The 21,360-nt window shown below is 31.1% G+C and overlaps 3 protein-coding genes and 2 long non-coding RNA genes across 8 annotated transcripts; 3 read left to right on the forward strand and 2 right to left on the reverse strand.

Annotated features, from left to right (window-relative positions):
* The first annotated feature begins 9 nt into the window (after nt 1–9).
* LOC138187545 (uncharacterized) lies at nt 10–7,677 on the forward strand. 2 transcript variants are annotated; one of them, XR_011175199.1, is made up of 5 exons: nt 10–653; nt 1,307–1,537; nt 2,279–2,558; nt 2,615–2,762; nt 4,938–7,677. It is a non-coding gene; the product is annotated as an uncharacterized LOC138187545 (long non-coding RNA). The 2 variants fall into 2 exon arrangements; XR_011175198.1 differs by lacking the exon at nt 4,938–7,677 and adding an exon at nt 4,334–4,766.
* Nucleotides 7,678–9,577: 1,900 nt separating this feature from the next.
* LOC138187537 (endoplasmic reticulum metallopeptidase 1) lies at nt 9,578–14,290 on the reverse strand. Of its 3 annotated transcripts, none has more exons than XM_069128453.1 (15): nt 13,757–14,290; nt 13,414–13,546; nt 12,793–13,339; nt 12,584–12,711; nt 12,371–12,502; nt 12,178–12,298; nt 11,797–12,102; nt 11,492–11,721; nt 11,244–11,424; nt 10,987–11,171; nt 10,746–10,901; nt 10,465–10,670; nt 10,267–10,379; nt 10,023–10,198; nt 9,578–9,922 (listed from the first exon to the last, which is right to left on the reverse strand). In XM_069128453.1, exons 2-15 carry the CDS (start codon nt 13,414–13,416, stop codon nt 9,758–9,760), a joined length of 2,649 nt encoding a protein of 882 aa, XP_068984554.1. In that variant the 5' UTR covers nt 13,417–13,546; nt 13,757–14,290; the 3' UTR covers nt 9,578–9,757. The 3 variants fall into 3 exon arrangements, with proteins under 3 accessions (XP_068984554.1, XP_068984553.1, XP_068984555.1); XM_069128452.1 differs by having other exon boundaries at nt 13,414–13,571; XM_069128454.1 differs by having other exon boundaries at nt 11,244–11,420; nt 11,488–11,721; nt 13,414–13,571.
* Nucleotides 14,291–15,649: 1,359 nt separating this feature from the next.
* LOC138187542 (trimeric intracellular cation channel type 1B.1) lies at nt 15,650–19,415 on the forward strand. Its single transcript, XM_069128465.1, has 8 exons — nt 15,650–15,783; nt 17,042–17,198; nt 17,449–17,544; nt 17,623–17,711; nt 17,786–17,873; nt 17,950–18,070; nt 18,164–18,321; nt 18,445–19,415. Exons 1-7 carry the CDS (start codon nt 15,663–15,665, stop codon nt 18,317–18,319), a joined length of 828 nt encoding a protein of 275 aa, XP_068984566.1. The 5' UTR covers nt 15,650–15,662; the 3' UTR covers nt 18,320–18,321; nt 18,445–19,415.
* On the reverse strand, nt 15,780–18,504 carry LOC138187544 (uncharacterized). The gene is made up of 4 exons (XR_011175197.1): nt 18,365–18,504; nt 17,943–18,281; nt 17,621–17,725; nt 15,780–16,605 (listed from the first exon to the last, which is right to left on the reverse strand). It is a non-coding gene; the product is annotated as an uncharacterized LOC138187544 (long non-coding RNA).
* A 350-nt stretch (nt 19,416–19,765) lies between the features above and the next one.
* On the forward strand, nt 19,766–21,118 carry LOC138187547 (RING finger protein narya). Its single transcript, XM_069128468.1, has 4 exons — nt 19,766–20,153; nt 20,253–20,434; nt 20,527–20,735; nt 20,834–21,118. Exons 1-4 carry the CDS (start codon nt 20,045–20,047, stop codon nt 20,997–20,999), a joined length of 666 nt encoding a protein of 221 aa, XP_068984569.1. The 5' UTR covers nt 19,766–20,044; the 3' UTR covers nt 21,000–21,118.
* Nucleotides 21,119–21,360: the final 242 nt, after the last annotated feature.

Below are 21,360 nucleotides of genomic sequence, written 5' to 3' on the forward strand. Positions count from 1 at the left end.
TGCATTTGATGCACAATTTATTGCAATTAAATTTATTGTGTCAGATCAGCTCTGTTTTGCATACACTTATTATTTACGCAATTCGCAAGTATTTTTTTATTTACTTTATTGTTTAAACTACGCAATATTATCAATTTGTAAAATGCGTATTAACTATGTTTATTAACTGTGATTTTAAAATAATGCCTAATTTAAGCAATTATCGATTAATTTTAATAGATTGTAATTTATAAAATTAACAAAGTTCATTTTCAAATAATTTAATTTGCAACTTAATTAGAAAATATTGCATTTCTTATATTCTTGCTATAATTATGAAGAATTACATCCTTATTTAATTTAGTTTTTATATATTTTATACAACTTATATGAAACTGATAAAGTTGACAGAAATTTTTATTACAATTATAATTATTTTTTTTCAGTTGGGAAAGTAATGATTTCAATTGCTGTTTAATTAGCCTCTAATCTTCGTTTGGTGATAAGCCCTAATAATCTACAAATTTGTTGTTAGAATCACTATAAATAATAACTACAAAAAATAACCAAAAATACTGAAGTAATAATAAAATAATTATCTTTGTTTCAGTTAAAAACAAGAGAACGTAAAACAATTTATAGCCTCGTGGCGATGGAAAAACAAACCTTGAGAGGTATTTCCTTTCTCTTGATTTTTTTTAAGTATCCTTTCGTTTAGGGTTTTACTGAACACTTCAGGTTCGACACGTCGAAAGAATAGTCCTTCTAACGCATTAATTAGCGTGCACAGCACGTTACAACGCTTTCCATTGGAGACGGCATCGCATCCGGTAGAAGTTCGGTCAAAAACAATCTACGTGGATTGCATATGACTTCGCTGCAAATTTATCAAAATTTATATCGTTAATTTGATTCACTCTCGACATCCATTGACCTCGATAAATGAATCTCAACTCTTTCTATGCTTATTACCAGAAATATACTTTATTACCAGGTCAATAGAACGCATGCTACTTTTATTTAATTGGTATAAGAAAGATTAAAGTATAATTTAAAGCTTAAAATAACTAATATATACTTTTTAGAGCATATTTAAAATTAAGAATAATTAATTAGATAAAAATATAGTACAACGTTTTTAAAGATGAATTTTATAAAATTCTCAGTGATGTCATATCTTTTAAATACTTTCAACTATTTTTTCAAATCTTCAATATTTCTAAATCTTCAATAGAAATTTTCTAGATATTTTTAAAGATTTTTCCCATGTATTTTTATGTGTTTAGTTGTCATTTGAGATTTATTAAATGGTTGTTGTTAAAATTAGGAGTGAAGACACGATGATTTCTTAATCCTCCCGATGGTTGAAATTTGCGTTGGTGTCTGGACGTTCGGCTGGCTGGATGTGACACAGCCGAATTTTGAAAAACATCAGCTATGCCGACATCTTGCCTTCGAGGCGCCCAGTTAATATTGTGGATACATTCTTCTCGTTGAATACAAAGATTTAAACAGAACACTCAGTCACAGAACACTATAATATCTAAGGAATTTGATTGTGAGTGACCTCTTTCTTTTTTCCATAATTACTTTAAAATTTCAATATTCTAATAAAAAATTAATAAAGATTAAATTATATATTATCAAATATATAATAAAAGATTAGAAAATATGAAAATCTTAACTCTGTGTGTATGTGTGTGTGTGTGTGTGTAGATTACTAAACGCTGCATGCTTTTATGAACAAGATTTAAGAAAGAAAACTTACTGATTATTACGAATGCTGTACTTTGATATTTTGTATGCCTCTACATATTATGTTTCAGCTTTAAATTAACGTTCTACTAAATATTTGCTAAAAATAATCTTAAATGTAAAGTATATTTTCTCCAATTACTAATTATTTACTTATCATTTTATTAACTATAAACTATTAATTAATATAACTAAGAACAATCTACAAAATTAATAATCACGAACATGAAGTATATCTTCTTTCATCTTCTACAATAATATCCAGCAAACTCCAATTCTGTCCTAAAAAAATCTAAGATACTATTTAATTAATTAATTTAACCAGAAACAATCTCAAGCAAAAAGTATATCTTCTCCAATGTCCTAACACAATGTCCACAAACTCACATTCTTCCTTATAGCATAGAATTGAAACCAAACAAAATCAAGCTAAAAATCATCAAAACTTACCAAAAATAGTCTTACCTTAACAAAATAACCAAGAAGACCAATTCCCAAACAAGGAAAATACAATATTCTCCGTAATTGTGTTTTTTTTCTTCAGGTGTGATCTTGATTTTATCCCTCCTGGATAGTCCATGAAGAGGATGAGCAGTAGAAAGTACAGTCGACGCGTTATTCGAAAAAGACACCTGCACGAGGCTGGAGACTCGCCAAATAACTGATAGCGTGGGCGTCGCGACTTCGAAGACGACGTCGAACGACCAAAGTCGAGAGGGGGTGAAGCTTCCCCGTTCTTCTTGTTCCATTGGTCAGGAACCGATTGTGCGATTCGTGTCTTCCTCCTCTCCGTCTTCTGTTCTTACCGATCGTCCCTATCGCTGGTATTGACGAGTCACCATCTTCCGGTCGACAAGACGTTAATGAAAATCTTTTCTAGGAGGCAAGCTGCGAATTGTTGCACCGGTAGAGTCGTCATCAGTTGCTCTGATTTGGAGAGGAAGATTCATGATACCAAGATGATGGAAACCTACGATGAGATTTAAGATTCACTTGTGACAGATAAACTATTAATGCACTCAAAGAAAGTAAGAAATTACAATTTCTACAAATTAGAATTAATACGAATTTTAGCTGGTGGTTTTATGATGACGAGACGCAATGTATATTCAATATTAATAAGATTTTTATTAATGGATTGCGGATATTTATGCATATTTATATTTTTATGAATACAATTAAACCGGAATTTATGTAGAGAATTTTTTCTTTCGTAAATATCATAACGAGTGTTATACTCTTGGTATTTTGCATATTTCATATACATTCTACACATTTCTACACCTTTTGATTTCTCCTCCTTCTTTCTAATATAAATATATCAAAATTCACACTCAGTTTTAATAAGCAATCCAACCATCACGATTTTTCAATTATTAAAATCTAAATTCCTCCACATCGAATTAAAATAAAAATTCTATACTCTTCGCTTCACTTCGTCTTTGAAAAACCGCATCAAACATTCTAAACAATAGTGTATCTTTAAACAAACATCCGACAAAAAATAACACAACTTACGAAATTACAAAGATTCGTTCGAACGGAAGAATAGCTACTGAAATTGAAGTTCCGCGTGACCAACCGGAAGTGTGCCCGAAAAGCAAGCGTAAGGTGCCCTTAAGAAGGATGAAAATGTCCTCAGAAGAACTATAAAAAGCGTTCCACGGGTTAGCAGGCTTGATCACGAGCGGAGTATCCCTCGGGCCTCTCCGTGACTTCCGGTTCTTGGTAGCGGGCGACGACGCGCGTGTGCCAGCGCGGTGACCGGATATGGCGAAGAACCGACTGACCAAATCGTTCGACGGAGAGCCGCCGCTTCGCGTATCGAGCTTTTCATGCGAATCACGCGTTCTCCTGTACCAAATACCAAGCTCGTATCGGTGACATCATACTCCGCGTTGTATACTTGTGCCAACGTGCACAGGTGAACGCGTGCTAGAGTATACAATTGGATGGAACGATGTCGTCGTTTTCAATCGCGAATCTCTTTGCCGTTGCTTGACTTTAATCGTTTAACTTGTTAACTAGACGATGACTGAAAAATCATAATTAGAATTGACTAATTTTGATAATCATGGAATTAATAGTTAACAAAAAGTGTCAATTTTCATTCAATATAGATATGATATAACGTCGAGTGCAATTTCAAAAGATTATTGATAATCAGTATTTGAGATTTTTGAGCTGTTCTTTTATTTCTTCATACTATGTATTATTACGTTACATTAGTTACATGTTCTATTTTTTATCTTATTTTGTTATTCTCTTCTGATTGTTCAAATTCCATCAGAAACCATCCTAGTTGAATTAATCCCTTATGGATTCAAACGAAACAATCTTTTCTCCATCTATATATCAAACCTGAAATCCTGCTAAATAGATAATGATAACAAAAATTAAGTAAGAAACGAGGGAGTTAACAGGAAAGTTCTATCAATAATATATATCTCGATTGTAAAATGAAAATTTCAATTGGAGAAAACATTAAACCAAAATTATGAAAACATAAGCAAACTCTTATTATAAAAAAACCAATAACACCTAACATTAATGAATTGCTAAAAGCTTTCACTAACGACATTCATGAATTCTAAAATAGAAATTCCGACAGAGAAAAACGGAAAGTCAAAAATTACGAAAACAAAAGAAGGAAGGAAAAATGCGAAAGATGAGTAGACAGAAGGAGGAAAGTTTACGAAGAAAGTCATCGTAGGGTTCGGTGATTCGTGGCCCATCGAGGTTTCTCTTCTGTTCTTCCTTCGTCACGGTATTTACGTGACGAAGGTGGCAGTAGAGAAGGGAGAAAAAACCAAGAGAAGAATAATTAATCAGTAAGCGAATCACGTACGCGGGGATGCATATATAAGACCATAGAACGTCGTGTACTTACACGAAGGAGCAAAAGGAACGCACGTATGCACGAGCCTGCGTATATACCTTCCATCCGGTTCTGGATAATTCGGATGCCTAATTTTGTCCTCTTAGAAAACTCGACTGGCGGAAATATAAACTACCGTGAACGAACAAGGAAACGATTTATGATTATGTTCCATTATCCTATATTTTAAATGTTGGACCATCATTTGTGCTACTTTATCTCATTGTAAAAAAATAAAAAAAGGAACGCATTGGTTTGGGTTGTTTAACTTTTTACATTTTATGTACGTATATTTTTACAGTTAAACATTTTATGATTGTTATAGAATAAGTGAACGACGACGCTTGTTTATGAATATTGGAGATTTGAGACGCTGGAGATTGATGGTAGAAAATATGACAAATTTCGAAAGATATGCTACTAACCGACCATGTGATCGGCAAAATCTCGAGAAACACCCTCGTGACTAGATAAAGAAAGAAGCGAAAGGCATAACGAAGAAGGAATCTCGAAGGAAGTAGGCCGTGCAAATGAGGAAGTCTGTCGACCTGCTCTGAAGCTAAAAAATCCAACAGTCGCTTGCTAATTGAAGAACAAACAGGCACAGTTCAATCGGAGGTTCTGCAGGAAAAATCGTGACGAAATTTATTTTGACGACTCCATTATGGTACGAAATTTTTACATTTTTAACTTTATAAACCACGGAAACATCAAAGAATTATGGTTCAACATTTGAACTTTCTTAATCTTCCTTTTCCTTTCGCTAAAGGAACAGGTGAATATTCCGGTCCAACTTGTATTTATTTGTTACACATAATCGAATGCTTCTTTTTCAAAAATTTTACAAATATGCGTATAAATGTGCAACGAATGCACGTGGAATATTTAGTATAATTTATGTCACGCATACCGATCATTAACGATAACAATTAACCCCAGTTAAGAGGGAGACGATAACGAGTTTCACCTGGCAGCTTCTCTACCTAACTGTTTTACAAGCAACTCATAATCAACGATACTTTAATTTGCAAGCTCTCGATACAATTATCAGCAGCATCTTTAAGTTCATCAAAACTGTCTTACTATCACACAGCTACTAATATTGCGCTCAAAATAACCAAACCACAATCTACCATATAAATACTATTCCAGTCGTTGAATGTCCATCTGTTACATAATTTGAGCGTTTAACTGCAACATTTTTGTCTCTAAATGCGCAAGAAGTGACTAATGGACTAAAGACCTTACATTCTTATGAAGATTATGGACGAAGTGGTACCTAAATAGAGATCTGTTTTACGCTATGAATATTATAACGAGCATCTTTATGCAACATTTTTGCACATTCAATTTCACATAAAGGAATATAAATCCGCAGTCTAATGTCCAGAGAGGTACGATAAAAAAGTAAAGAACTAATCTCAAACTTTACCTACCCTTTTATAAATAATTCCACGAGTTCTACTTTCTTTACACTTTCAAAATAAATAAACCAAAAGCCACGATTTACTAATCGAGCAACTAAAATCGATGAAAAGGAAGTAAGCAACTCGGACCTTACCTCCATTTCTACAAATAATTCCAAAAGTTCCATTCTTCCAATAAAGGTTGCTCCCAGCCATGCTCCTCGCGGAAAAAAGTCCCTTTAAAATACCGATTTCACCTTGCTCCTTGGTCAATTGGAAGATCCGTTAAACGTCTCGCACTTTGGATAGATCTCGTTCGTAATTCGCGATACCCGCGAGATCGGTTGGTACATTCCGTGGAATCGATGGGAAAACGAGCGGAACCGACAATTACCATTAAAATAACCACGATTCACGAGCGCGACGCAACGAACGAAGGAAAAAAGCATTGTTTCGACCAGCTACGAGCACCGACGAGACTTTTTATCTGAACAATATATCGCGCTCTTTTGCTTATCGCAAAACCGTGACTGATAACTCTTCTCTTTTTCCTTCGTTCTTTTCCTTTTTTCTTTTCTTCTTTCTTTTGAACCGCATTTTATCGCCGAGTGTAACAGGTAGCTCGTAACACGTTGCGACGAATCAACGAACCTCGTCGCGATTATCGAGCCGTTTTCACGGTTCGTGGCTCGCGAGTCGAACACCACGACCCGTTTGCAGATCAGTGTCGCCTCGACCAGGAAATCGGTCTCGTCTTACAGGATGCCGGTGCGTCAATATTGACACGTTTCTTACGAAACCACCAGAGAAAGAGGAAAGAAGGAAGATAAAACGAGAGAAGGGAAGAATTGAGAATTTGGAGAAGTTTTTGGGAGGTGGCAGGATTTCAAGGTCGCTGGGTCTTTGGTAGAGTTCAGGGTCGTTTATGTCGTTGATTGTGATTTAATGTAGGGTAAGGTGATGTTGTATATAGGGTGTTAAAATTGCTTAGAATTGGATTAGTTATTTTTTTATGTTTGATTTTTTGGAAAGTTAGGAATTTGTAAAAGGGAAAATTGGCATGTTGGTTTGAATTTTATCGTAGATGGGAGTACGAGAGAATTGTTGAAATAGTTTTTTAATTGAACGTAAAAGATGGTTTATACGTTAAGGATAAATATTTTTGGGTACGGATTAGAATTTGCACGTAGGTGCGGATTTCCTTAGTGGAGAAGCGCGCTAAATTTCTTAGAATAAAGAAGGAAATTCAATCGCAAGTTTGAAGATTAAAAAATTCTAAAAATTGAAATGTTAAAAATTTTTTATATTTGTAAATTTAAAAATTGATCCATCTAAACATGCAGATATTTGAAATTTTAAAAGTTCAACAATTTTGAGTAGAATTTGAAACATTGAGGAACTTTGAAATTAAATGTGTGTCAAATGCGTGATTCCATTCAGATAATGGAATTCACCTGGGTGGCATACGTAATCGTTGATCACGGAAACAGGAAATTGATACGATCGATCAATGGACAGTGGTAACGATAGGCACTTAACTCCATAATATTATGACCTAACAGTTACGAGAAATTTCCCGTTATCGTTGTAAATTTCCTTACTAATTATACAATTAGACAATTCGTGTTTTATCTGATAAATTCAATAAATATCACGAGTTTATTTCGATATTATTATAATTTAATAAATGTATCAGTAACATCTAGTTGCAACGGGGAGAAAGTAATAAACATGAGAATCTAATTGTCAACACTTTTATTGTTTTCTTGTGTTAAACTTTAGTCGTTTATCGAGAAACGCTAAATAACAATAGTAACGCGTATATAAGATTATAAGGTGAACATTAAAAAGAAGTAAGAATATGTGAATATTTAAACGCATAAATCCATGAAAAGGTATAAACCAAAAAGCTGGGAACAACAGAGACTAGTAAGAAATAATAGACAACAAACCAGTTGCGTTATTTCAACGACAACCAAATAAAACCAATTACCTAAATATTGCAAATACTTCAAATAATAAAAATCTCAGTAAACTGAATAAATTCTCGTAACAAAATTATATATACATATGTGCTTAATATTGTGCGATACTGTTAAGTAGAATCATTGACAATAATTTGTGCAATAAAAGTTACATAATTATATAAGATTACTTAAAGTAACGAAAATTATACGCTATATATACCTTTTTTAAATATTCAGTCAATCATAAGAAATATCACAAAGAATATAAAAAGAAATATGGGAATAAAATTTGGAACATTCCAATTGTCTGAGAAAATTTTTAATTAATGTATGTGTATTAAAATCGAATTCAAGATTGTCAAACGTTAGTTTGTAAAAAATTAAATCTTCTAATGTTTTTATAACAAGCTAAACGTACATGCACTTTAATGTTTCTCTTTTAAATTGGTGTAAAAGTACTATCATTATATTGAAGTTTCTCGTATTAACTTCTATTAATACTTTGACCTTACTTCCGTCTATGCGTGGTTGGCTACTAATATTGGCATAATTTTCTTAGAATTAAACTTGAACGTGTGTAATTCAATAAATATTTCTTAATTAAATATACGTTTTAATCTTTTGAACTGTTTACTGCTTGATATCCTACGTGAATTGAATTAATTTATATGTCTTGTAGCAACTGTTGCATACATTTGTTAATGATACAAAAACAAATTATTATACATTAATAATAAAACATAATAACAATTAAAATAAATTCAACTTCTTTTCAACGCCAAATGTAAAGGAACATGAACAAAATGATAAAAAGAATTGTCTCTCCTCCAAAACTGCAACTTAACTACAACCCATTAATAAATCACATAGTTAAATCCTAACAAATATACCTAATTTTCCATCGAGTAAGTTCGATATACTTCTCATTACAAACATTTACAATAACACAAATGTCTCAACAAGACATCAAAAAAATTAATATATAAAGACATATGTAATACTATAAAATTCGATGGTGGGAAAGTCAAAATGTTATAGATTAAATGTACATTAAATAAAATCTAAAAATATCTTAGTACGGTGTATATATAATAAAGCAGATTATTGCATTTGTGCTTCTAAACTGTTCACACAGGATCGTAAAATGCATGTGGTCATGTGGTTTTAATCAACAATATTTTTAACCTGAAGATCGCAATAAAAAGATAATCATCATATGGCGATAGCTTCGCGATATTTCTATCTCTTTCGGTCCACTATCTGTTTTTACAGATTAAGGTTGTTATTTTTTTAGCATTTAAAAATTAAATATAGCTGTGATTCTAAGGCAAATGGTTGATATGCTATTATAATATCCTACGAATACTACAATTAAGGAAATCGAAATGTTTCAAATCCTCGTATCATTCTACCTTATCTTAGATCTACTTCGAAAATTCCTTCTGACGATCTGATAATGTACTAGTAAAAAATTTATATAAATAGAATGAAAAAAGTTCTATTCTTCAACATTCTTTTTCGTTTGCTTTTTCTCCCTAAATATTGATCGATGTATTTTCTTATATTGCAACTGCAAGAAATTAGCATGTATAATGTAGGATTACTCTATTCCTTAAGCTTATAATTTGCATTGTTAGGTATTATATATCTTTTAAACATATCTAAAACTATACAACGTAGTACAGTGCCATTTCCGCTAGGCTGTTTTTAGCTGTTTTCACAAAATTGCATTCGATGGAGATGTGCAGTAGAACAACCAGTCCTATGTGATATTAAAATTGCCAAGAAGTATACGTAGCTGTCCATGGAGTGACGACCGTCCAAGATGGAAATTGTGCCAAGAATCGTTTAAATCTTAAAGATGTTTGGTGTTCACCATGTAAAAAGTGGCCACCTAATGCTATTGATAAACATGGAGTTTTGGGCATACTGTTTACCTATATAAAAAATACATATATATTGTAAACGTCGTTAGTAAAGTAGATATCATAAGTATGTTCTACATACTATGTTCTCTACATTTTATGTTCTACATACATTCAATTCAAGAGAAAATGTGAAAGGAACACAATCGGACGCACAAGAATAATAGATAAAGTATGTTTCTCTATCATTCCATTTAGGTCCTTCTAACGGCTTCCCTTCCAAAATAGACCATTTTCCTAAATGAACACCTTTATATGGAGATAAAATTATACTTATATGATCAGGACCTGAAAATAGATTTCGAATTAAATGTTTAATTATTATTTAATAATTTATATAATTACAAAGAAATTACCTGTGACATTGAATGTAAAACTGACAATATTCTGTTTTATCGACTTTGAAATGAGTTCAAGTTTTGTTGGTACATTAATCAATGGTGCAGGACCTGGAATCCAGCTTGTTTTCCTGTAAAAATTTTTATATTAAACATGTATTTAATTTAATTTTTCAATGTGTTAAAAACCTTAAAAATTTAATATTGAACAAGTACCATAAAAATGTTGTAACAGGCATAAAATACGGTAGGCCACAATATAATTCTTTTTCACAATCTTTTATTGTTGATGTAACAGCACCTATTTCAGGTACCATACTTTCCACACTATGTGGACTATTCATGTCTAAATCTGCTATCCAATATCCGGTTCCAGTGTACCGCAAATTACCATTTACGTCATAATATTGTCTTTGTGTGTGCTATAAATTGAATATTTATTTAATATTATACTATTACTTTCCAAGTAACAGAATTGCAAAAATTTCATTCAATACCGCAATCATAAATCGTTCTGGTGCCAATGATGACAAATCACCACTATAAGGAAAACCAAGTGGAGTCAAAATTAATACACCTATAGTTATTAAAAATATTCCCATTAACACACTCAGGATTCTCTCTGCATTTTTTATTAAAAGTACAAATGGCAACTAAACACAAAATATTAGTTATTAAATTATGTCCTTACAGATCTTTCCTAACACTTTTGTTTTAATAATAATTTCAATAATTTACCGTGAAACTGAGTAATAAGGAAAAGAGAATGCATAACATATTAGCCATAACAACTTCTGAATTTATACTGCTACCAGATCGTCCCATTATGGGTATAAAAAGATAAAGAGCTCCAATTACTAAGTAGAACGATTGTATATAAGGTAGACACATTGTCATTAAATAATAAAACAGCCATTTCCAACCTACATGTAAAACCAATTAAATTAATATATTTAATTTCATCATATTATTGCTCCACAATATTAAGATTATACCTCTCCACTTATTAAAGAAATTACATCGAAGTATATTTCCAAGAGTAGGGAATGCAACCCAATGTAATGGTATAAAACCAGATCGTATCTCCAATATAACACAATAGAAGAGAACAGACATCCATATTATAGAATACGAATCACAGTATATTTGATATAAGATCCACGCAGATTTAACTTCCTATAAAATATCAAGTCAAAATATCAGTTAACGATTTATACAGTAAAGCATTGTTGTATAAACTTGCCTTCTTTTGACGAGACCCAATAAATAAGAAAAACGTCATTGACACAAAGATAGTTGGGACCACATATAAGAAAAACAACCATGCTGGCCTTGCATACCAACTCATAACTTTCCCAAGTTTAGTAAGAATGAGGGCGATTAATGTACATGAAAGTATAGATACTAACCATGAAACGATTATTGCTCCGGTACATAATAGTAAATGCTTTAAATATACTGATTTTTTTACATCTAAATAAAAATAAAAACATTTAATTATATTTTTTATTCTATAGTAATAAATTTAATTTAATATGATATAGATACCTCGCCGAGCATTTTGCATGTTTAGATATATTGAATATATACCGGCAACTATACTGATAATATTAATTGTACTTGACGCATACTGTGGCCATCTGACTACAAATGTACCTAAAAAGTCAAAGAACACAGGATTTCCTGTGTGATCTTGAGGTGGTACCTCGGATAAATAATTATCTAATACTATCCCTTGTAATAAAGCAAGTATATTATCTCCAGTCCTTTGTAAAGACCCCAATGGTATTTGATGAATATTATCAAACTTAGTATGGTATACATAGCCATTGGTTGCCCAAGCAAAATCAAGACCTAGGAATTTTTAAAAATGTTATTCTTTCGAAAAGCAAACGTATAATATTAAAATAGATAGTGTAGAATAAATACCAGAAACGTTTCCAAAGTCCCTGAATATTCGAAAATCAGTATCTCCAGGTACAATACCACTTTCAAATATTTCTTGAGCTAAGGATGATGCATAGGGATAAGGAACAGATTTAGCATATATCTACAAAAGAAATAAACATACATTATAATATCTATAATAATAAAAATGGGTTAACTCATTATTCAACAGTACCTGAAGCATCCAGGAGCTATCAGGTCCAGCCTGAAATAATAATTCACGACCGCCTGCGCCACAAGCTTCTAAATTTATAAAAGCTCTGACCTCCTTAGCCCAAGGGTGTTGCGTTATAAAGCCATGAGAAGCCTGTATAATTTAAGCAATTAGTACCTTTCAAAAAATAAAATAAATTTAATGTGTTATCAATATTAGACACAATTAATGTACCTGTAATAAGTTCTCTTCAGCACCATTAAACAAAAATATAACATTATGCTTAAGCAACTTTGGACTATGAGAAATCACACGTAAAATTTCTAACATCACAGCACAACCAGCTCCATCGTCAGAACCACCTAAAATAGAAAGCTATATTAACATTTAATCATTAATAATCATTAAGTTAAATGTGCATGGGTGTTTCCATTAATTATTACCAGGACTTTCTGGGAAGGTATCAAAATGGCAATTTATTAATAAACTGCTCTTGGTAGGTCTATGAGGACCAATCTTAACAATGACATTTTGTACATTTCTGTATACATTAGTCATTCCATCCAGAAATTTTAAAGGAAAAGCTCCACTATGCTTGGTTACATTGACTAGAATCTTATGGTTCTCATTGGCATCTTTGACTATATTATTGATAATGTTTGTTAAATATTTAATTGCTAATACTTCGTTCTCGTAACTTCCAACAATTCGTGGCCCAATATATGTGATATTTAGAAGATGATTATGTGCTCTTTCTGCTATAAATCTTCCTGGATATAGACCTTCTTTATCTGTCATTAATGGCTCAGGTAATTTCTTCTCAAACGTGATAATGATAATGGATACGAAAAGATAGAAGGTAAACAGAAAGAGTAAATGTTGAGTTTCATTTGGCAGTACTTCTTTCTTTTTTGAAGAAACCTTATCCTGGTATACCACATCACTAGTAGTTCTTTTAGAGACATGTTGACGCAATCTCACTCCGTCTCTCTGAAAGGTAACATTATCAGTGCCAAGAAGAAAATGAAAAACATACTGATCAAAAGGAACAAAGATAATCTTACCATTGTCTGTGTTTAAGGCACTTAGAAAAATAATTAAACCTTTGAATTAAAATTTGATCAGAGACAAAAGGCTACGGTGCTCGACGACTTCGTTTAACTCCGTTCGACGCATTGACCAAATAACGAAGTGCGTCTAGTACAAATAAAATTTCTGATGTCTTTTAATATTTCGTATGAAACAAACAGAAAACATGCAGAATTTTATTAATGTTTCTTTTTATTACTTCAATCAAACGTGATAATCGTATTCTTCGTAACAATTTTAAATAACAATATTACTGTTACGATTTTACATGCAAAATTATTATAATAAATGCAGTACTGAAATAAGAATCATCCCTACCTATCGTTGTGCCTGTATTTCTGATTAAAACGTCGCAACTCGTCAGTTACTTCAGGTCCGTTTTTTCATAATTCCACGTTGGTCTATCGTGGACCATTGTTATCAGCCAATTTAATCCCCGTTAAAACATATTTTTTATATACGTTACAGCCACACGTATTCATGTGCCACTGCGATTAGATAGCCATATCATATTTTTTGTATAAAGATTTGTGTAAGTGCTCGTTAGGTAGGTTACTCGATACTTGCTAACACGAGTATCGGGCCTATATATATCTGAATATAGCATTGCGGAAAAGTTAGCGAAAACAGAGTATCTATCTATCATGATAAAATTCTAAATCTAGAAAGGACGTCCCAAAGAGCAATAAAACACTCAAATAAAGTAGCGGAGTATTACATTTTTATGAATGAAAGATGCTGTATCTCCATCGCGTGCACAACTTTTACTCTCTCTATTACTCAGTTATGTAAAAAGAAAATTGCAATGTTACATAATTATACAAAAACTTTCGAAACAAAGAACGTATGTGTGTGTGCGCGCGCGCGCGTGTCGCGTGTGTGTGTGTGTGTGTGTGAGAAATGCAAAAATCGTCTTACTAAGGCTAATATGCTCGGCTAATTTCCGATTGCAAATTAATACAGTACGTTTGTTGTTTTGGAAAGAATTGACTCTGCCGCTACTACAACATTGTATATTTACAAGAATCTCTTCGATTCGTAGATGATGCAGACTCTTCCATGAACTGCTGTCATGCTTTGTTCATTATTCTACGCTTTTGTACATACATATATGGAATACTTTCACGTAGCGTATATCTTTAAAATGCTTCGTAAAACATAAATACTCGGACAGATATGTATATATATAAAAAAGAAGAAGGAATTAATGAAATTGGTTAACATAACCAGATTTTAAAAGCATTCATTGTTTTTCACTGAATATAAATATAGCTAAATCAGAAAAAGGCGAAAGGTACGAATTTTGTCTACACAAGGAAGATAAAAACATGACATAGATTGCGATAATTTATTTAAATTTGATAATTTATAAAAATTGTTGGAGCTGTTATACATTTAAACTGAAAATTGTCGCTATACATAAAATTCGTTTAAAAATTTAGTAGCTCTCGTTAAATACCAATTTTTGTTACTGCATTTTGTAACTTTTAAATACAGTAAAAAAATAGGAAATTTCTATAATTTTTTAGAACATCTAATTTTGTAATTTTAATTTTGTTGTATCCTTCGAGTCTATATGTTAGAAATAAAAATTATATTTCAGTAGATATTAAAAAATATGTGTTTATATATTTGACTTTATCATTCAATATATCTATATTTTATTATATCTAGATTATTACTCTTGTATAGTCCACATTCATAACTGAAGTATAAGATTTGATAAGTAGATATCTTTAAGAATATAAACATGAAAAATAGTAAAAAAAATTAACAAGAGATTAAATTGAATATCTGAAAATATTTTAATGAAATTTCTCAAAATGTTTCACTTAAACGTGTGAGAGTCTAAATCTGAAGTTGTATTTAATGTGTCACGTATTTAACCCAACCATTATGAAGGATTAAAATTCATTCAAAAGCCAGACATGATAAAAAAAAATAGATACAAATGCAATCGTTTACTGCCATCTGTAGGAAGGAGTTTTAAAGAGGCCATGAAATTTGTTAGTTCGACGATAAGGTTCTAATGGTAGGGACCGATTCCATAACTAGCAGACGATCAAGTCTAGCAGACGACCAAGTCTAGCAGACGGCGCATAGCTAGCGTCATTCGCGGGCGCTTGTGACTTTGTTTCAAACTCGAGGATTGTTGAACGCCGATAGACACAGTTTTACGTGAACGAAAAGTTTATCTCTGAAGCGGCTGCAAAATCAATTGAAAATGGATCCCGAAGCATTCCTGGACATGGCCAATCAGGTCATTAAATTGAAAATGTTCCCATACTTTGATATCGCACACAGCGTACTCTGTGCTTTACACGTCAGAGAAGATTTGGGATCCGGTAAGCCCAAGCCTACCCGACCAATTCTAAATTTAATCTGCTCAGAACCAGCTTATACCATTTCTAAGATTGTGTTTCGCTCCCAACCATTTTTCTTCGTTATTCTTGCTTAACTCACTTCCCGCTTTATTTATTATATTGTTTTTTACTTATTTTATTATTAATAAATTAGCTCTCTCTTAATCTCATTTAATAATACTTAAGCTAAGAGATTTTTTTTTATTCATAACAATTGGATTATTTTATTCTAAGTGTTAAAATAAAGTCTTATTATCTTTCTGTAAGTTTAAAAATACAATTTTGTTACTAAACATATTTGATATTATTAATATTATAAAAATAGAATAAGAACATTAATACAACTTCCTCTTTTAATAATATTGTCCAAAACAAATGTATGAAAAATGTTCAAAGAGAGAAAAAATTATTCTCACATGGTATGTGGCATAATTAGAATAATCCTATTTTATGACATTCACTGAATTTACCTAGCTAATCTATTTCAGTATATACCCTTGTGGGCACGCCAAGTTTTTTCAAACCTTTGGCCTCAATTCTTATATTTCTAATTTCTTATAATTTTTTGTGTTTCTTAAAGTTATGCAAATAACTTATTATAAATAAATATGGAAAATAAATAATTGTATTGTAAATATTTCCCAAATATATGAAAGCTTATTGTGTAAGAATGTTCCCAGATATAACAGTAAAACTTTTTGTATCAATGACTTTCTTATGCAATGAACCATGAAGCAGCAATCTTTGAACAATGATTCAAAGAATTTCTGTACCTTTTATATTCCTTGGTAGTAGTTATGATATCTAAAATCATATGAAAAATAAATTTTATTGTGAAATGTATTTCTTAACTATTTTCGTATTGTTTTAAATAAACTTTCATGTAATTTAATTTTATACTTATCAAAGTGTTAAAAATATACCAAAAAACATTATTTTCATGTTTATAGTAGACTAGCATTATATCTGTGCGAATACATGTAATATAATATACTTGTAAGGATTCCAAGTGACCTACTTGAAAGAACGTGCCCCTTTGATATTTCATGGTGTATTAGAAAACAGGAAATTTATCACATCTTGGATGTGTCTTTCTAAATTAAATGTTTCTTTATATGTTAGTAATTAATAAATATTTAAAAATCTTTCAAAAATGTTGTACCTCTAATTTATCAGACTGCTTCAACTGTAACTTCCATTATTTTTCATAACTTCATACTATCACAATTCTATTGAATAGGTGCTCAAGCGTTTTCTCGGAAACACCCTCTTTCATGTTGGCTTTCAACAATGTTGGTAGTGTTTGCAAGTGGTATGCTATGCAATGGTCTTTTAGGAGAGCCGATTATTGCACCTTTGAAAAATACACCACAAGTGGTAGTAGCGACTATTGTTTGGTCAGTATCATTAAATTAAAAACTATAAATCTCTATTAATAATTTAATGAATTCTTTAATGAATATCTTTCCATAGCTTCAAGCTAGATTCCAAGCTTCAGATCAATTGTGTCTTTGTTGCACTTGCACTTTGTGTCAAAGTGTAAGTGCAAGGTACAAGTACAAAAAAAACACAATTGTTTACAAAACCGATAATATGACATCTCCCATAACATTTAGTAAGGTATATTATTATTTAATTATTGCACAGGTATATGATATTTTATACACCATTTGATATTGGATATAAAATTGCCAAGTTTTTACCAGTAAAGATAGTATGTGCTACTATGAAGGAAATATATAGGTGAGTACATAATAATAAGCAGATATTTGTTTTTTACCTTATTCTGTTATGTTTATATTATTTTGCCATAACTTACAGGTGTAAAAAGGTATATGATGGAGTATCTCATGCAGGAAAACTTTACCCAAATGCATATCTTATCATGGTGTTAATTGGAACACTCAAAGGTAACTTTTAATATCTGAAAAATAAAAGCAAAAGTGTATTGAAATACAAAATTAATTTATTTAATTTATTTTAGGAAATGGTGCAGGTTTTACAAAACTTTTTGAACGCCTCATACGAGGAGTATGGACTCCAACTGCTATGGAATTTATGCAACCTAGCTTGTACATTTACATCTTCTTTCTATTTTTTTATAGATTAAAACTGAAATGAGTAACACAGTAGTATTTTACTTTTTAGCCCTACGAAAGCATCAATGGTTGCATCCATTATTTTCGTCCTTGATAAAAAGACTGATCTCATCTCGGCTCCTCATGCGTTAGTTTACTTTGGTATCGTTATTTTCTTCGTGTATTTCAAGGTAACAGGAATTTTGTACTCCTTCTTAAATGAAAGCTAATCTTTGCTAATCTTGTTTGTTACTAAGTGCTAATTGTTATTAATATTATTTCAGCTATCGTCCATTTTGCTTGGAATTCATGATCCGTTCGTACCTTTCGAAAATCTATTCTCTGCGTTGTTCCTCGGAGGAATTTGCGATTGGTTAGCCAAATTGTTGGGACGAGGCCAAGCTAAAGATGAGAAAGCGGATGCCAAGAGAAAGGACTAAATGTTTGTAAACTTCATTTACATAATATTAGATAATACTACGTACATGTAATTTTACTGCTATGCAATTCAATTTTCGAGTTTGTGATGTATAATATTCATTTCCTCTTTTTTCTTTTTCGATAGGTACGCATAAAATTCTCCCAATACGAACGTTAATATATTCGCATTGATATGTTTAAAATCAATGCATGGAATCAATTTAAACTAGTCAGGCCATACTCGCATGTTAACTATGCGATGCATGATCATGGACAAATCATTAAATATTGGAAGTACAATAATTTATTAGTATACATATTTTAATAATGACAAGTGATATATTGGAGAGTATGGCTTCCACCATTATGAATACCAACAGTATTATCTCTGTTGACAACAACTCGCCAACATAATTGCCTCTCCATAATTAATTAGACAATTTTATATGAATAACATTACGTAACAAGTAAATTCGTTATGTTTTATAAAATATAAGAGAATTGTACTTAAAATCGATAAAATCTTTACGCGAAGGCTAAAGACGTATTTGTTGTTGATTTTTTAATAATCTATATATACAGGATTTCATACAATGTTTTAACGATTGAATTAGAAAAAAATTGTTGGTACGTCATTTTATAGAGTGAAGTGCAATTTTTAAGTGCATATTGAGACGTATTGTTAGTAATGTTCAATTCAAAATATCCTAATTTTGGTATATGTATTTTGTGTGAATGAATAATTATCAATCTGTCGTACAATATTTATCACGAAGAAATATACTCAGGTTATCGAATTTAAGCGTTAAGATAATGTTAATGCATATTAGAACAATAAGACTTCTGATAATAAAACGGATAACAAATGAAATCATCTATACATGACGTAAATATATCAACGAGGAAAATTATAACACTTTTATACTATTTTATTATAATTAGATACTGACAATTGATACTTACCTACCATACACACATGTATCAAGCGTTTGCCTTGGATTCAACGATGTGAATATAATTTGCTATGGAAATTAAATAACATAATTTTCATATAATATTCCAATTGACAGAACGTTATACATTTTCATGTAATAAAATGAAGTTTGTTCTTCTATACCCTTCTGTCGACTTATCGTCTTTCCAACCTTTTTAATACGCAAGGGTTTAGAGGCAACAATATTGCTTTCCAACCCAAGCCTTCTGAGCCCTTATTATGTATCTTCTATTGTAGAAAAACTTGAAAAATATACCATTGCTTGTCATAATTTATAACAAATAAGGGTTGACAAATTCTAGTCGATACCCCAATACGATTAACAAACGGTAATTGTTTAATAACGGTTTTCCGAGGTGCAATACAGTGCGACATTTGAAGGAGAAATTGAGACAAAAATCAAAATTCGCTGGCTACGTTTGCAAACCATATTCGCCACGTTCGCAGATCAGGTACGCGCGTTCCACAAGAATTGAAGAAAATGTATTTTTATGAGAGTTACAAAGTAAAATTTGTTCAAAAATAAAATCCAATAATATTAATTATAGAGGAAATACAACGTAATCTTAAAATACGAATTTTCTTTGTGTAATTCATCTTTTTAATTTATTGAGATATTTGAATTTCCCGCCACATGTGCTAATTTTACTGATTCAGCACAAAATAAGATTACCAACACACCATAGATAATTTAAATTGTGAATTTTATTCGAAAGTAAAGTATAAACGTTGTTTGTTCTTTTTAACAGAAATGGATATGTTTATATGTAACAAGTGTTTTGCCACACCACATAGAGGAAAAAAACCATTTTGCTTGACACAATGCGGTCACATATATTGTAATGGATGCATACAACAAGGCAATAATAAACAGCATAAAATGATAAATATTACTCATGCTATAAGTATATGCTCATATTGTATATAAGAATAAATCTGTTTTCTCTTTCATAATTTAGCTGAAAAACAGTGTCCTCAATGTCAGCAGATTGATATTTTTTCTGTCGAGTTACAACAACCATCATTGTCGAAAGTAGAGAATTTCTTTGCTCCATTGAATGAATCATTGGAATCATTACACAAAATATGTGGTTTTCAGAATAATCAAATGAAAATTATGATACAACGCTTTCATGAAATCGTGTGTTTCTTACTTTCTTTTTCTTTTTTTCTTTTTCCTAACTTTTGTATGTTGAATTGAAAGAAACATATGTTTTTAATCAAATTCTCAAGGACAAAAAATACGAAACATTGAAGTCCCACTACTATAGCCTAACTCAAAACATGAAAATGGTGAGAGATAAATATATTAAATTGAAAATGGAAAATACTGAACAGAAAAAGAAATTAATGTCTTTCGAGATGCAAAATAGAACTTTAAACTCTTTAAGTGATGTATCTACACCAATAAAATCTGGCAACAACAGAAGTTCAAAAATGCGGTATATGGATACAAGTCCAAAATTAAAAATTTCAAACTATTTTATAACTTCAAATTCTAAAAAAGATATATAACTGGAAAATTCCTTTTATTTTGTAGACCTGCATCAAATTCATATTTTTCGTGTGGGGCGAATATGTCGAGTCAATCATTTGACGTGAGAAAGGGAAACGCAATATTCGAAGGTTTTCGTATTCCTTATCCTCATATAGTACGATCAGTTGGTTCTCATGGAACTTCGGATACCAATTCTACTTACCTTTAGATTTTGGACAGAATTAGAATAATATTTTAATTTATCTATACATAATAAAAAATGGTAACTGTATCCTTCTCCTTAAGTCATTAAAAATCTATAATAAAATACGTATAATCTTACAATGAATTCACCTTATTATTGCAGAATTAAATTTTACAAAATATAAAGAATTAAAAACATATGGAAGAAATATTTATGAAAAAGCAACAAAGGTTTTTTCTACATACAGTTACTAAAAATTAAAGAATTATGAAGGAATTTCTTTTTTTCATTTATATAGTAAAATTGTCTTCTCTTTATTTACTCATTATCAAAATTCAAATTTATAAATATAAAATATTCGAATTTTTTAAGTACCTATGACTTC

The sequence above is a fragment of the Bombus flavifrons genome, chromosome 15, assembly GCF_040668555.2.
Source record: "Bombus flavifrons isolate JBK064 chromosome 15, iyBomFlav1_principal, whole genome shotgun sequence".
Lineage (NCBI taxonomy): Eukaryota > Metazoa > Arthropoda > Insecta > Hymenoptera > Apidae > Bombus > Bombus flavifrons.

Excerpts from the sequence above, each read along its gene's own strand:
- LOC138187537 (XM_069128453.1), bottom strand. Across the intron at positions 11,172-11,243 it reads TTTCTTTAATAAGTGGAGAG|GTTGGAAATGGCTGTTTTAT; the intron begins GTATAATCTTAA and ends TTTTACATGTAG. Across the intron at positions 10,671-10,745 it reads CAGAACGATTTATGATTGCG|CACACACAAAGACAATATTA; the intron begins GTATTGAATGAA and ends TTCAATTTATAG.
- LOC138187542 (XM_069128465.1), top strand. The coding sequence starts at position 15,663 with ATGGATCCCGAAGCATTCCTGGACATGGCCAATCAGGTCATTAAATTG. Across the intron at positions 17,199-17,448 it reads GTAGTAGCGACTATTGTTTG|GTATATGATATTTTATACAC; the intron begins GTCAGTATCATT and ends ATTATTGCACAG. Across the intron at positions 17,545-17,622 it reads ACTATGAAGGAAATATATAG|GTGTAAAAAGGTATATGATG; the intron begins GTGAGTACATAA and ends CATAACTTACAG.
- LOC138187547 (XM_069128468.1), top strand. The coding sequence starts at position 20,045 with ATGGATATGTTTATATGTAACAAGTGTTTTGCCACACCACATAGAGGA. Across the intron at positions 20,154-20,252 it reads TAATGGATGCATACAACAAG|CTGAAAAACAGTGTCCTCAA; the intron begins GCAATAATAAAC and ends TTCATAATTTAG. Across the intron at positions 20,435-20,526 it reads TACAACGCTTTCATGAAATC|GACAAAAAATACGAAACATT; the intron begins GTGTGTTTCTTA and ends CAAATTCTCAAG.